General features: G+C 44.9%; 1 protein-coding gene across 2 annotated transcripts in view; it reads right to left on the bottom strand.

The window, feature by feature from the left end:
- Positions 1-16,381, bottom strand: part of SYNE3 (spectrin repeat containing nuclear envelope family member 3) — a 99,858-nt gene extending 83,477 nt beyond the window's left edge. The window contains exons 1-2 of one of the 2 annotated variants that reach the window (XM_085894382.1): positions 16,039-16,381; positions 6,507-6,908 (exon numbers count right to left, since the gene is read on the bottom strand). In XM_085894382.1, the coding sequence (XP_085750508.1) occupies positions 6,507-6,722 (216 nt within the window). In that variant the 5' untranslated portion in view covers positions 6,723-6,908; positions 16,039-16,381. The remainder of the gene's footprint in view (positions 1-6,506; positions 6,909-16,038) is intronic. The other variant, XM_085894381.1, reaches the window with a different exon arrangement.
- Between the last annotated feature and the right edge of the window lie 210 nt (positions 16,382-16,591).

Raw genomic sequence — 16,591 nt, 5'->3', positions numbered from 1 at the left:
TGTACCTATCATTTCTACCTGTGACCATTCTAGCAGCACATCCCCTCCACCTCGTTTCTTGCACACAGCATACATCCACTCTTCTGTGGCTTAAAGTTTCCGCAATCTCACCAGCTCCACCACGCAGAGGACCAACATTCAGACTAACAACTCTAACACCTATCTTGTCATGTCGAGTAGGTGCTTTATGCATGACATGGTTTGCTCCCATTTGTAATTTGTACAGCCATAAATTTCAAAGAAGAAGAAAGTGAGAGAACCTGAGTATAAAAGCCACCCTCCATGGTATATGCCACAACAACCCCAGACATCAGTGCGCTTACATGACCTGATGCCGTAACACCAGCAGTCCAGTGGCCTCGTGGGTGACCCACCCTCAAATAGGAATATAAATAAATAATTTCCTGAACACACAAGGACACCATAAAATATCTGACGCTGATATTTAATACATGAAGACGAGCTTAGAATAATAGGATTTAGTACATGCTGTAACAAGGAGGAACAACAACTGAGTGAAACAGAGGTATTTTGCTTCAACTTTTACACAAGAACAGTCAGGAGAATTGCCAATAGCTGAGAGTATTTCTCAAGGAGGTGAGGAAGGGCTTTTACAGAAGATCCAGGTTGGGGTGGAGGAAGTAAAGGAACAGCGAGGAAATGTAAGAGGAGATAAGGCTCCGGGTCCAGATAATATGCACCCGAGGAAATTGAGTGAAGTCGCTGAGCAGGTAAGCGACATGTTAACGGATATTTTCAATAGCTCACTGGAATCAGGACAGGTACTGGATAATTGGAGAGTAGCAAATGTAATATCATTATTTAAGGATCCAGAGAAGAATTGGGAAACTATAGACCTGTTAGTTTGACTTTAGTTGTGGGGAAGGTGTTGGACATTAATTAAGGACCAGATGAGGAACCATTTAAACAAATACAAACTAATTAAAGGTAGTCAGCATGGGTTTACCAAAGGTAGTTTCTGTCGAACAAATCTTTTAGAGTTCTATGAAGCTGTTTCTGATTGGGTGGATGAGGGAAAGGCAGTGGACAGAGTATATCCAGACTTTAAGAAGGCATTTGATAAGGTACAACATCGGAGGTTGTTAGCCAAATCGGGGTTAACCAGGGCTTGTGGAGTGGCTGGTCAGGTAGCCAATTGGATTGAAAACTGGCTTAGTGGTAGGAAGCAAAGAGTGGCTGTGAGTGGGAGGATGTAAGTAGCGGGGTACCTCAGGGATCAGTACTCGGACCATTACTATTCATTATTTACATCAATGATTTGGATAATGGGGTGAAGAGTAGGATTTCCAAATTTGCAGATGACACGAAACTTGGAGGTAAGGTGGATAGCAGAGGGGGAGGTGATCAGATTCAGGAAAGTATTGATACTTGCATAGATTGGGTAAAATATTGGCAGATGGAATTTAACCTGAGCAAGTGTAAGGTGTTGGGGATGGGGACGAAGAATGAAAATAGAGATTACAGGATGCAAGGGGTAATTTTGGAGAGTGTCACACAGGAGAAGGATCTGGGGGTGGTTATACGTACGGGAGGTAAGCAGACCGCACAGTGCCAGGCAGCTCCAGGTAAAGCAAATCGGGTTTTAGGTTGTATTCGGAGGGGGATCAATTATAAATCAAAAGAGGTGGTGTGAATATTGTACGGGAATTTAGTGAGGGCCACATCTAGAATATGAGGTACCGGCAGCGCCACACCCCATTATCCAGTGAATCCATGACTCCCCAGACCCGACCCAGACATCTATTGACCTCTGACTCACAGCCAGCAGAGACATGAATATCACTGCCAAGGAGAGTAAATCTCTCCATGACCTCAACATCCTCACCACATCAGGCACAGACAAGATGGCAGCATCCAAGATGTCATTGAAAGCCTGGATCTTAGTTTTGACCCAGGAAACCCGTAATCCCAGCGGCTCCAATTCCTCATTCAGCACCTCAAGGGCCCCAAATTGATATCTACAGTCTCCACAAAGATGACTGCATCATCTGCGAAATCAACGTTAGATATCTTGACATTGCCAAATGATGCACCGCAGCTTGATCTCCCTGATATCCTCCAAGGAATCCAGTCCATAAAAACTCTGAAAAGTGTGGGGGCCAGTACACACCTCTGGTGAACTCAAGAAACAACAGGAAATAAGTCAGAGATGGTACCACCACATCTCACAGCACTCTCAGTGCCAGAGTAGAGTTTAGACATCAGAGCAATCAGTTTTGGTGGCACCCCACGAAGACCTAGAGTCCTCCAGAGGACATCCCAATTCACTTAATCAAACACTTTACAGAGATCAATGTGGGCTGCAAGGAGCCCCTGCCGAAACTGTCGTCTGCGTTCAGTGAGGACCCGAAGAGCAAGGATACGGTCAATCGTTGACCTCTGTATAAAGACTGACTGCTCTGGACGCTGGTGCTCAAGCAGATGGTGGCGAACCCTATCAAGAATTATCCGAGCAAAGACCTTGCCCGGCACTGAGAGCAGCGTCACCCCTCGGTAGTTGTCGCAGTCCTCGCGATCACCCTTCCCTTTCCAGAGAGGGACAACAAGGCCCCTCTTCCAGTCAGTTGGGATGATGCCTGTGTTCCAGATAGAGCACAGAACTGCATGCAACGACACGAGTACAGCATTTCCACCAGCCTTGAGAAGTTCAGCATGGATGCCACAGATCCCTGGAACTTTAACCCATTTCAAACGGTTCATCGCAGTATATGTTTCCACAAATGACGGTGGATCACAGTTGATTGGAGGGTCAGATATAGGGACAGTAACACCACGGACATCCAACTCAACAGTTGGTGGATCAGCCTGGTACAACCTCTCAAAGTAACCGGCCCAGCGGGCCTTCACTTCAGACTCCTGTCAAAAGCCTACCACTCTCTGCTCTAACTGCAGTACACCGAGGGACGGGCTTGGATGAATGCAATGCGCGAATTCCCCTGTAAGCGGGACGAGAATCACCTGTCCACAGGTGATGCTCTACCCCCTCACAGATTCCTCGCACATAGGCCTCCTTGTCCACCCTGAGCACATGTACAGTTTTACGCCTCAGCTCCCTGAACAGCTCAGCTCTGCCAATCAGCCTGGCCCTGCGACTCTGGTCAATGAGATCCAGTGTCCCTTGAGAGATAAAATTCTTCTTCCAAGACATCCACAGGCAACATCAAGGATGGTGGTCTTGAAGGCACTCCACAACTCTTCAGGACCTCCCAAAGCACCCAGACCCCCCAAATCTCCACTCAGCTTGTTCACAAACTCCTCAGCTACCCTCTCATCCTTGAGTTTGCCAACATCCAGCCTAGGCTGGGATGGATGGTTCCATTCTCCCAGATTCAAGCTGTAACTTCAGAGTTGTTACAAGCCGGTAGTCAGTATTGAGGAACTGAGCATTCCGGTAGACCCTGCAGTTCTGGATCATCCTGCAGCGACCATCAATGAGGACATGGTCAATCTCCTTTGCCACACTGCCAGCGTTGGAATCCCAAGTCCGGCGATGAGTCTGTGGGTGCTGAAACCATTAAACAGCCACCCTAAGTCCATGACCTCTTGCAAAGTCAAGGAACTTCGTGCTATTCAGGTTCACAGTTCCAGACCCATGGGGACCAACACACGTATCATAACCATCCCTATCAGTTCCAGTGGGTGCATTGAAATTCCCCAAGACTAGAAGTGCATCTTGTCTGAGGCACTGATCAACCAGACTCGAGCGTGGCATAGAATGCGTCCTTCACGGTGAGGTCACTCGCCTCAGTCGGAGCATAAACAGAGACCAGGGAAACAACACCCAAGGAGTGATGAATCCTTAGTCCCATAATACGCTCGTTGACCGGTGTTACCTCAATTATCATTGGAGTCAGCTTATTGGACACAGCTACAGCAACTCCTTGGGCATGGTAATCATCAGGACGCCCAGACCAATGGTGGGTGTAACCACCCGCCATGATCTCGCCACAATCGGGTCTCCGAACCTCAGAGGGTGCTGCAATACCGATGTCCAAACGCTTGAGCTCAGATAACAGAGACAGGTGATCATCTTCTCTTCGGGATAGGATATTCCGGGCACCACCCGAAGGGACCGCCTCAGGTGAACCCAAGAAGACCGCCGTCTGGTGGACGACACCTTTTACTCAGAGAGTAGTTAATGCATGGAATCGTCTCCCTGGAAAGGTAGTGGCAGCAGAAACAGTTAATAAATTTAAATAAATTACAATTAGATAGGCACCTGGAAGTTATAGAGATCGAGGGGTATGGGGATGTTGGCAGAACGTTTCGGTTGTTTGAGCAATGATGGGTGATTGTGTGCATGTGTCTGGAGTGCTGTTGGTGGGGGTCTCTTCAAGGGGTGTTGTGTTGTTGATGTGTGTTTTTTAACCAATTCCATGCCCCCTCCCCTGAGGAGAAACAAACACATACAAAAAAAAAAAAAAAAAAAAAAAAACTTTAAAATAATTATTATAATAATAATAAATACAAAAACACAAAAAAATGCAATTGAAAAAAAATAATAAATTTTGCATTTTCTTTTCTTTGGATCTTGTGTTGATAAATCAGTGGTGGTGTTGATGTCACGCAGTCATGATGGGCTGAATTGGCCTCCACCTGTCTGATTTCCTTGTATCATAAATATATATGGAAAAATTACAGGTCCAGACTGGGAATGAAACCCAGGTCCTCTGGCAAAACATACCAGTGCTCTACCATCTGAGGTATCTGGGCAACCCAATGGCTGAGGGATGCAATTCTTCCACATATACAAGTGCCACTCTCTTTCCCCCACCGCTTCCACTCTCTTTTACTTCGGTGGCGGAAGTAAAAAAAAAAAAAAAACAGTTCATGGTGTGTCCTTACGAACATTTCCTCTGCAGTTCCTGGCCGGTAATGTATGATTCCAGGTGAGTGAGAACCACCATTGCCAATCCAAATGTGCTGTGAACTACTCAATAGGTGATTGGCCAATCACGAACAACATAGCTCTCTTTGTGGCGTCCCGTGACCATGAATTTGATCTGGTGGTTGCATCTTTACTGTGGTAAAGCTTCGGTGATAATGCAGTGCCCACATAGACTATATTAGACCAAGCATTTATGATTGGCTGGAGTACAGGCACACAATGGCCAACTATTGGTGAATAGTATCATCGGGGCTTATCGTCTCAGTAGAAGACTGACAAGTCATGAACTCACCAATGAGTCAAATAATTACATCTTGTATCAAGAATTATAAAAAAAAACATCTATCTATAATTCCAGCAGTGTGTGCGTGCGTGTGTGTGCGTGTGCGTGTGCGTGTGTGTGACCGCTGTTTCTCGACAACCACCGGTCCGATCTAATTGAAACTTGACAGGTATATTGCTGGGGTCCTGAGGATGTGCCTTTTCAAGGTTTGATATTAATCGGACAAGTGCTTCCCAAGTTATGGCCATTTATTTACCAACCAATGACAAGACACGTTGCTGTGTGGGCGTGGCCGATGGGGGAAGGGAAGCACAGCCACGTTCCCCATTACGGGTTACAACGTACGGACTTCCGGATAGTGATGACCGTGTATTGTAATAATTTCTCGATTTCTTATACGCATTTATAGATAAACACAATGCCCCAAGTTATGATAGTTTTTATATTAGACGGTGCATAAATTTCGGTAACATCAGAGTGAGCTGGTATGCTCCAAACCAGGAAGTAACAAAAATTCTCTCTCTTCTCTTCTCTTTTTGTTTTTCCTTGCGACGACATAGCGAAAAGGCAAAATACGTTGGCGCCAATTGAATAATTGGCCATTAAAACCTAAATTGCGAATAATCGTAACTGTGATATGCGAACTTCCGGGCCACGCACGTACGGGCACGCGAGAGCGAAGAAACGGCCTGTGTGGTTGTTGTTTCTTGCTCGCGGTTTGAATATTTATTTCTTTTTATTTTTTTTATGGGCACGTACTAGTATTATCAATGAACAAACATTCACCAATACTAATTACTACTTCTTCTTCCTCTTCTTTTTATGACTCTCACCTTCATGTGTGGTCAGCCAGGGAAGTATTTGCTCCGCGCCTTTCACAAACCAGCAAGCTAGGCCTAACGTTCAACAGGAAACAATTTGGCAAGGTATTTGTAATTTCTCCAGGGTGCCGGCGATACCTCGCCTACTCTTCAGAAGGACACCATGGGTTCTTTAACGTCCACCAACTAATGCCAGCAGACAGGACGCCCAGTTTAACGTTCATCAGTGGAATGACACACACATTGATGAAACACCCTACCTGTGAAACACCAGGTTGACAGCTTATAGCTAGGTCGGGATTCAAATCCAGGCTAGACAGCTTAGAGGTGAGTGTGCATATCTCTACGCCATCCTGTCTGCATATTGAGCATATAACATGTTAAGAAACACACAACAAGTACCACTGGTTATGAAGAAGCCTGTAGGGAAAGAAGATGCTCGTCATTTCACAAATGATCTCCTATGAATACTATGGTATATATATATACATACCTTTGATGGGCACTCAAGGTTAGTCAGGGTCTCAATTTCCACATTGTGCATGATGTCATCAATGGGCTGCAACTGTGCATCTTGTGTTTCAGGTATTTTGACCTCGATGGTGACGTCTTCACATATTATGTCCTCCACTCTCGTTACATCCAAGTCCAAGCTCTCCACCAATCTGCATTCATCCTTTGTAGATTTCACTTCAACTGGAGCAGCCATTCCAGATGTCACCGTCTCTGATCTTGTAAAATTAGACTTTTGTTGACGAGGTACTCAATTCCTTCCTTTTTTTTATCCCCACTTCCTTTTCCCGCCTCTTACTTTTCCTCAATTCCTCTGCAAAACCTCTCCCCACCCCAGGAGGCCCATCAGCGATACGGTCCAAAATTTCCCGCCATTTTCAACCTGTTTGTGAAAACAGGGGCAAAGGAGTTGTGTTAGTTCTTCGCATTCCACAAGTTATTGTTTAAAACCCAAATTTTATGTGTGGCGTCCAGAAAGTTATCAGAACATGTACTCTTAATAATCCAGATACTCACAATGGAACCAACAACTCTTTACTTATTTAATAAACACATCAAAGTATATCGATCACGAGTCACAACAACATTTCCTTACTCATTAAATGCATATTAAGAAAACCTTGGAGTTTCTCAAGACCATTTTGAGTAACTTGTGCTGAGAACTTTCTGAACTCCACTCGCACGGTTTTTATCGCTTTAACTCAAAATTTCTGGCTGAAGATTTGGCCGCAGAAAGAGCAGTTTTAGTACATGTGCCCAAGAAGCCACGCTCATGCTAAAAATACTCCATTTCCTTATTCCTAGCTTCATAACATACTATTGGGTTCAGTTTGAAAAATAAATGCAATAAATCACTTGAAAATTAAAGCTCAACAATTGACTGATCGAACTTAACAGAGATATTTCTGGGTAAAGAATCCAGGCTTTGAAGCTTCATAGAGTTCGAGGCGAAACTGTTCTACCAGCACAGCAACACATCTGCATTAATTATGGTGGGGAAAATTTTCCAAAAATTGCATTGCAGGATTCCATTCTGACCTCAGCCTGCCAGCAAGGGAGGGACAAGTTGGATAGTTTTGCAAACCGGCTTGGGCCCCTGTTTGCAAACTACGAACGCCGCGGGTCCGAGCGTGGACTCTTGTAATCGGCAAACTGTGAGCTTTATTCTCAAACCTTGTGATAGTTTTCAAATTCTTACAACTGAACCCCAGATCCCCCACCAGCCCTCCTCTCTTCTCCCTCCCCCACCCCCTGAAACCACCATGACCCTCCTCAAAACGTTTGCCTAACTTACGACTGTCCCTTGTTTAAACAAAGTTTCCTGGAAAGGATCCAAGCCATGGCTTCACCCACTCCCACAGAAGCTCAACACATGTAATAAAATATATTTCATGAGTAATTTTAATTTTTTTTTAAATTCAATAACTCGATATTATTAACCTCTAACAGGTGTGTGGGTAGTGGGGTTGGGGGGGTCAAAAAGTTTTCTCTTCCTCAACAATGAGCGAATGGTCCTGCATCATTGAAATTTGATGCAGCTGTTTGTCCTTCTCTATGTAATTTTGAGTGTGACGCATTAATTCCAATGTGGTGGGTGAGGGTTGGGGGTAGGGGCGGAGCGGGTGTGTGGATGTGTGTGCGGCAGTTGGTGACGGGTTTCCTGATGTCATTTGGAACAGAAGTCCTGCAACTTAGGTATTTCTGTTAGTTTGGAAACAACTAGCTGGTCAATCGAACTGAGGTACAGCGAGATGGAAGAGTAAGGACATTAAAGATTGTCAGTTGATGACATCATTGTGATGAACAATGAGATTCAGGACCTTAGGATGTGACAAAAACAGAAAAAAATCCCCAGTCTGCTCCCCTCACCCACACGCCAAATTAATAGATTTAAATTAACATATTTATGATTGTTTATAGTTTAATGAATACAAAAAAAAATCACACAACTTCATTTTGTTCAATTTTAAGAACAAAGAGATTGAATGATATTTGAGTACATTTTTTGTGGCTCAGTCCAAAGCCTGAAACTTTGCCAGGAAGAGAAATATCAAGCTGGAGTGACTAAGCAACGGGCTAGCCAGCCACACCTGACTACAATGAGGAAGGAATACAATGAGGAATCCAACGAGAACCACAACGAGAACCACAACGAGAACTATAAACGTTGAGATTTGTTCGTAAAATTACAATAATTAAAAGGCCCAGGTTGGTGATAAGATTATATCTGCCTCTCGTGCACACAGTGCACCAAAGTGATGCCACAAGATTCACAGCTCGTCTAATTTAGCCATAATCTTTCTGACAATTTCTGATTATATGATCCCTGATCATACCCAATCCTCATGGTTCTTCTGTACCAACCATCATTTTAGATTCAACATGAGCAGTAATCATGAGCAGTAAACAAAAGTTATATATGAGGTGCATGCATTATAATACAGCAATAATTACATCAATGTATTGTTACGGGTTCAGGGGAGCGGACGGGGCTCACGAGGTGGTGGCTCAGACCAGCTACTCAACCTCTGACTCTGAAGTCGACAAGTCAAGGATACCTCCGTGACTGACGCGTTGCCTAAGCAACCACGGATGCAGTCTAAGGAAGCTAAATCTGGCAAGGTACCCACTCCAAGGCTCGCACGACCTTACCGGTGATTTAGCCTCTCCCAGATGGGGAACCGTGCTCTCAACTTCCCACCCTGTATCTATGAATTATGTATGGCCGAGCGAAACCGTAGGTGGGAGGTCAGCTATCCAGCGCAGTGAATCAAGGGGGTAGAGCTTCAAGTCTATTTATTATGTACGCTATGTCTAACCAATGAAGGAAAAGAGACAACCGAGCAGGTTTGAAGCAGTTTATCAAACTAGGCACGTATTTACAGGCAACAACCGAGTATTTACAGAAACGATGCAGTGTGACAAAGAAAGCAATTATCCCTTAGCAAGTAAAGAAGCCCTGAAGCAATCTTAGCCTACTCTATGTACAAGACAGGCATGCCTCAATCACTCTGGGGAAAATGGAGAGGAAAAGAGAGAGGGAGAGAAAGTTTAGGGTGTTGGGTTGGTCCCTTTCTCATCTGGCACAAGCCAGCAGACTTGCGTTGGTCCCAAGGTGGAGGGAAGGGAGCAAGAGGAAGGAAAGGAATGGGGTTGGTGTGTTTATGTGTCGTATGTCAGGAGAAATGCAGCAAACGTGGTGTAGGCTATGGAGGAAAAGTGTGATATACGTGTCAGTACCTCGCCCAGACGGTTCAAGGGGTTTAACCATAGATAGCTCTTTCATAATCGCTCTTCTGTGCGTCTCAAGTCGATGAATTAGTAAGGCAGAAACAGATAGGAAAGATCGTGTAAGTCAGTATGTTGGACAATGCGCTCCAGGGAACTCGTGCCGCTGCTCGCTCTCAGAGCCTCGCTCCAACGTACTGTAACTCGTTCTTTCTATTCCTTGAATTAAACAGGTGGGCAGTCAGTCAGCAAGCAGGCAGCTCGGTTATTTCTCTTGTCTCCTGGGCGTGAATCAGCCACGAACTTCGGTGCGCTCCAACTTTCACTGGCCTTGGGCGAGGCGGGGCAGGGCTTCGGGGAGCAAGGGTTTGCGCAACAGTCTTTGACCCCTGCATGTCGCATTTCCATTGGTGCACTTGCGACGTCATTGACCAGGCATCCCTGCCCACTCGCCACGAGTTGGGGGAGGGGGACGCAAATTCTCAATGTAAATGTGTATCGTGTAGCGCCGCCTACAGGTGGGGGAAGGTACTACAAGCCTCCACCATTTATGCGACAGTATTCCTGTCCCCACGTTTTCCAGTGCAGCGAGGTGTTGTGAATTACAATTTTGAATTACACGGCAGGGGATGTTTTTCATTCTGCGGTGAGGTTTACAATTACATGGCGGAGATGTTATGTTTAGAATTGATACGTTTAGAAAACGGTCGTGACGTCATCGGGAACAGAAGTTAAGGTTGGTTTTGTCTGTGGGCGCGGTGCTGAGAGGTAGACGACGCTTGACGTAAAAAGGCCGTGCTGTGATGACTTGCAGATAAACCTGTGAGTAAAGCATGACCGTTTACAAGGAGAATCGTCAGTCAAGTACTCTTCGGGAGAATTTGATCAATGCAAACAACCTCAGCGGTATAGTTAGCTGGAGCTATCTTGTTTTTTTTTTCTTGAAATGATTCATTTTAAAATCTCAAACATTCAGTATAGACAAAGAACGAGTTATTTTTTAAGCATAAAATAAGCATCGCCATTTTGATCTAATACTTCCGTGTTCGTTAATAAATAAAATTGTGTTTAGAAGATTACGCACAATTTCTTCGACTTTCTTTTCTCTGGTTTTTTTTTCCACACTGACGCGCAATATCGAGTGTCGTTCAAATCGGGCAACGAATAAAAATTATTTAAAAAATCAATTCCCATTCAGTCAAGTACTCTTCGGGATTATTTGATCAATGCAAACAACCTGTGCGGTGTCGTTTGCTGGAACTATCCTTTTTTTTTGGGGGGGGGGGGAGGGGGGAATGATTTTTTTTATCAACTGCTGTCACAACCGGAACCCAATGGGTTCATGGGTCTAGTAACTAATAATACTCAAATCCACGTAAATCACATGCCCACATGGATCATACAAAAAAGTGAGGAGGAATGTGCATTGTTACCTTCGCATTCTGCGAAAGGTTATGTTTTGGTCGGCGTGTATTTATTTATTTATTTATTTATTTATTTGTAATCTTGTGATTTGTATAACTCAAAAAGTATTAAACCGAATTGCATTAAATTTGGTGGGATGATTGGTTATTAGCCAGGAAGCATTCGATTAGATTTTGGGATCGTTCGGGTCAAAGGTCAAGGTCACGAAAAGGTCAAAATCGTCTTTTTACGATAACGGTCAATTTTTATTCAATTTGCATGCAACTAACACCAAAATGTTCAGAATTCAACGCCTCATCTTGTGATATGCAATATGACACAATGACGCCCATACTCTTGTTACCGGTTAGGGGTCAAAGGTCAGGGGGGTCACGACCTTGAAAAATATGCGGTTTTTGTCATAACTCGGTCAATTCTTGTCCGCTTTATATGAACCCAGCACCAAAATGTTCAGAATTTAATGCCCAATCTTGTGACACAATGACGTCATAACACATGTCACCAGTTGGGGTAAAATGTCGGGGGGGGGGGTCACGCCCTTGAAAAATATGCGGTTTTTGGCATAACTCAGTCAATTCTTGTTCGATTTGCATGAAACCAGCATCAAACCAGTTCCCCACACTCATACCAAGAACAAAAAAAGTAGTGGCGGCGAAGGTATGCGCTCTATGAGTTCTCGTTCTAGTTAGTGTTAATTCTGCTAACATATATCATAAAGTACACGCATCACACATCGTGTATCATCATGTACATTCATCAGTGTGCATGCAATCATTGACAATCCGTGTGCAACACACAATACGTACTGCAGTGCTGGTTGTGGAACAAAGAGGAAGCAATGGAACAGGGAGTTTGGGCACCCAAAGGATATCAAACAAGAATGCAGTAGCACCGCCACCCCGATGGGGCTGCACCCAAATCTACTGCACCCAGAGCCGATTCACAAATATATACTGCAGGGCACAATCAACAACACCACATCTACTGCGCAATCTACAACACCCAGAGCAGATTCACAAATATATACTGGACTGCGCAATCTACAACACCCACATCTACAACACCCACATCTACTGCGCAATCTACAACACCACATCTACTGCACAATCTACAACACCCACATCTACTGCACAATCTACAACACCCAGAGCAGATTCACAAATATATACTGGACTGCAAGATCTACAACACCCACATCTACAACACCCACATCTACTGCACAATTTACAACACCACATCTACTGCACAATCTACAACACCCACATCTACTGCGCAATCTACAACACCCACATCTACAACACCACATCGACTGCACAATCTACAACACCCACATCTACTGCACAATTTACAACACCACATCTACTGCACAATCTACAACACCCACATCTACTGCACAATCTACAACACCCACATCTACTGCACAATCTACAACACCCAGAGCAGATTCACAAATATATACTGTACTGCAAGATCTACAACACCCACATCTACTGCACAATCTACTGCACCCAGAGCAGATTCACAAATATATACTGGACTGCGAAATCTACAACACCACATCGACTGCACAATCTACTGCACCCAGAGCAGATTCACAAATATATACTGGACTGCACAATCTACAACACCCACATCTACTGCACAATCTACAACACCCACATCTACAACACCCACATCCACTGCACAATCAACAACATCACGTCTACAACACCTACATGTGCTGCACATCTACTGCACCCAGAGCCGATTCACAAATATATACTGTACTGCACAATCTACAACACCCACATCTACTGCACAATCTACTGCACCCAGAGCCGATTCACAAATATATACAGCACTGCACAATCTACTGCACCCAGAGCCGATTCACAAATATATACCGTACTGCACAATCTACAACACCCACATCTACAACACCACATCGACTGCACAATCTACTGCACCCAGAGCAGATTCACAAATATATACTGGACTGCACAATCTACAACACCCACATCTACAACACCACATCGACTGCACAATCTACAACACCCACATCTACTGCACAATCCACAACACCCAGAGCAGATTCACAAATATATACTGTACTGCAAGATCTACAACACACACATCTACTGCACAATCTACTGCACCCAGAGCAGATTCACAAATATATACTGGACTGCACAATCTACAACACCCACATCTACTGCACAATCTACAACACCCACATCTACAACACCCACATCTACTGCACAATCTACAACACCCACATCCACTGCACAATCAACAACATCACGTCTACAACACCTACATGTGCTGCACATCTACTGCACCCAGAGCCGATTCACAAATATATACTGTACTGCACAATCTACAACACCCACATCTACAACACCACATCGACTGCACAATCTACTGCACCCAGAGCAGATTCACAAATATATACTGGACTGCGCAATCTACAACACCCACATCTACAACACCACATCGACTGCACAATCTACAACACCCACATCTACTGCACAATTTACAACACCACATCTACTGCACAATCTACAACACCACATTTACTGCACAATCTACAACACCCACATCTACTGCACAATCTACAACACCACATCTACTGCACAATTTACAACACCACATCTACTGCACAATCTACAACACCCAGAGCAGATTCACAAATATATACTGTACTGCAAGATCTACAACACCCACATCTACTGCACAATCTACTGCACCCAGAGCAGATTCACAAATATATACTGGATTGCGAAATCTACAACACCACATCGACTGCACAATCTACTGCACACAGAGAAGATTCACAAATATATACTGGACTGCACAATCTACAACACCCACATCTACTGCACAATCTACAACACCCACATCTACAACACCCACATCCACTGCACAATCAACAACATCACGTCTACAACACCTACATGTGCTGCACATCTACTGCACCCAGAGCCGATTCACAAATATATACTGTACTGCACAATCTACAACACAATCTACTGCACCCAGAGCCGATTCACAAATATATACAGCACTGCACAATCTACTGCACCCAGAGCCGATTCACAAATATATACCGTACTGCACAATCTACAACACCCACATCTACAACACCACATCGACTGCACAATCTACTGCACCCAGAGCCGATTCACAAATATATACAGCACTGCACAATCTACAACACCCACATCTACTGCACAATCTACAACACCTACATGTACTGCACAATCTACAACACCCACATCTACTGCACAATCTACAACACCTACATGTACTGCACAATCTACTGCACTGTACAATCTACAACACCCACATCTACTGCACAATCTACAACACCTACATGTACTGCACAATCTACTGCACCCAGAGCAGATTCACAAATATATACCGTACTGCACAATCTACAACACCCACATCTACTGCACAATCTACTGCACAATCTACAACACCCACATCAACTGCACAATCCACTGCACCCAGAGCCGATTTACAAATATATAGTGTACTGCACAATCGACTGCACCCAGAACCTATTCATAAACATACACTGTGCCGTAAAATCTACAGTACGCACATCTACAGCACCCACATCTACGGCACCAATACCCACAACACCCACATCTATTCCACAATCATCGACAGCACCCACATATATTGCACCAACCTCCACAGCACCAACATATCTACAGCACCAACATCCACAGCACTAACATCTACAGCACCATCTACAGGACCAACATCACCCACATATATTGCACCAACATCCACAGCACCCATATCTATTGCACCAACATCCACAGCACTAACATCTACAGCACCCACATATATTGCACCAAAATCCACAGCACCCACATATATTGCACCAACATCCACAGCACCCATATCTATTGCACCAACATCCACAGCACCCACATCTACAGGACCACCATCTACAGGACCAACATCCACAGCACTAACATCTACAGCACCCACATCGACAGCACCATCATCTACAGCACCCACAGCACCCATATCTATTGCACCAACATCCACAGCACTAACATCTACAGCACCCACATATATTGCACCAACATCCACAGCACCCATATCTATAGCACCAACATCCACAGCACCCACATCTACAGGACCAACATCCACAGCACTAACATCGACAGCACCCACATATATTGCATCAACATCCACAGCACCCATATCTATTGCACCAACATCTACAGGACCAACATCTACAGCACCCACATCTACTGCACCAACATCCACAGCACCCACATATCTACAGCACCCATATCTACAGGACAAAACACATGTCAGATTATCTGCACCAACGTATATTTGAAAGGGCTGGAATGGGATTGTACGATTGTGATTCCCACACGAACCTGAAAGGAAAATATCTGATTGTTCCGGATGTCGAATCCACAACATCGGGACACGACGGACAATTTTCGCCTCGGAACAAAAGTATCGAATGTTATTTTGGACAAATTTGTATCTTTTATTCCCTCGAAATGAACACGTATCATTATTACATGAATTACATTATTATTATCAATTAGTGTGTATTATATATCGAGTATCTGGTGTAATATCGGATTATATCTCCGCAGACGATCGATGTCGAACGGGCCCAACCTGATCCCACAATGCAATACAAAAATCAAACACATCGACGAATCCGTTACAAAACGTCTTCGTTTGTGACGTTTCGAACAAAAGGACCCGCGAACAGTGACAGCTCGACACGCGCTGCGGGGTCAGGGGGGGGGGCACGGACACGGGGACACGGGGACACGGGGACACGGACAAGGACGGCGAAAGGACGCGACTCGAGGATGGGACAGAGAGCGCACCTTGTAGAAGGTCCCACGAGGCGATGACGGCCGCGTGGACAGAAACGCCCAACGGTCGACGGTGAAATACGGACCGGCGGTGTGTGTCGGTCGGGTCACGACGGAGCGACGTCTCCGAGCACCGCGTCACGACGCGGAACAAGCTCACTGTGACTGTACACGGCAACACTGTACATTCGGAATAACGAACGTTACACGCGGTACACGTCACAATGTACTCAAACGGGTACCAATGTGTGCGACGCGCAGGATGCGGCACACAGTACGCACGATGCGATACCCCGTGCTGGAGACTGATCGTTAAAAATTATTATTATCCGGTGGTTCGGGTCGTGAGAAGTCAAAATGGGCGCGAAATTGTGGCGCGGGGTTTGGAAGGTGGGTGGGTACCGGGAAAGAAACGGGAATGGAAATGGAAGGGTTGATGAGGTGCCAACGGATTTGCAGAATGACTGTATGAGACTTGTTGGGGGGAAAATGGGGGGCGGGGCGGGGTTGTGCTGTGGGACCAAAGGGGCTAAAACGTGACGTCAAAAAGTGGCGGGAGTGGAAT

This window comes from Eptatretus burgeri, chromosome 9 (genome assembly GCF_056783735.1).
Source record: "Eptatretus burgeri isolate ZD-2024b chromosome 9, Ebu_testis_v1, whole genome shotgun sequence".
Lineage (NCBI taxonomy): Eukaryota > Metazoa > Chordata > Myxini > Myxiniformes > Myxinidae > Eptatretus > Eptatretus burgeri.
The sequence above is the reverse complement of the archived record's forward strand: the minus strand, read 5'-3'. Positions and strand labels throughout refer to the sequence as shown.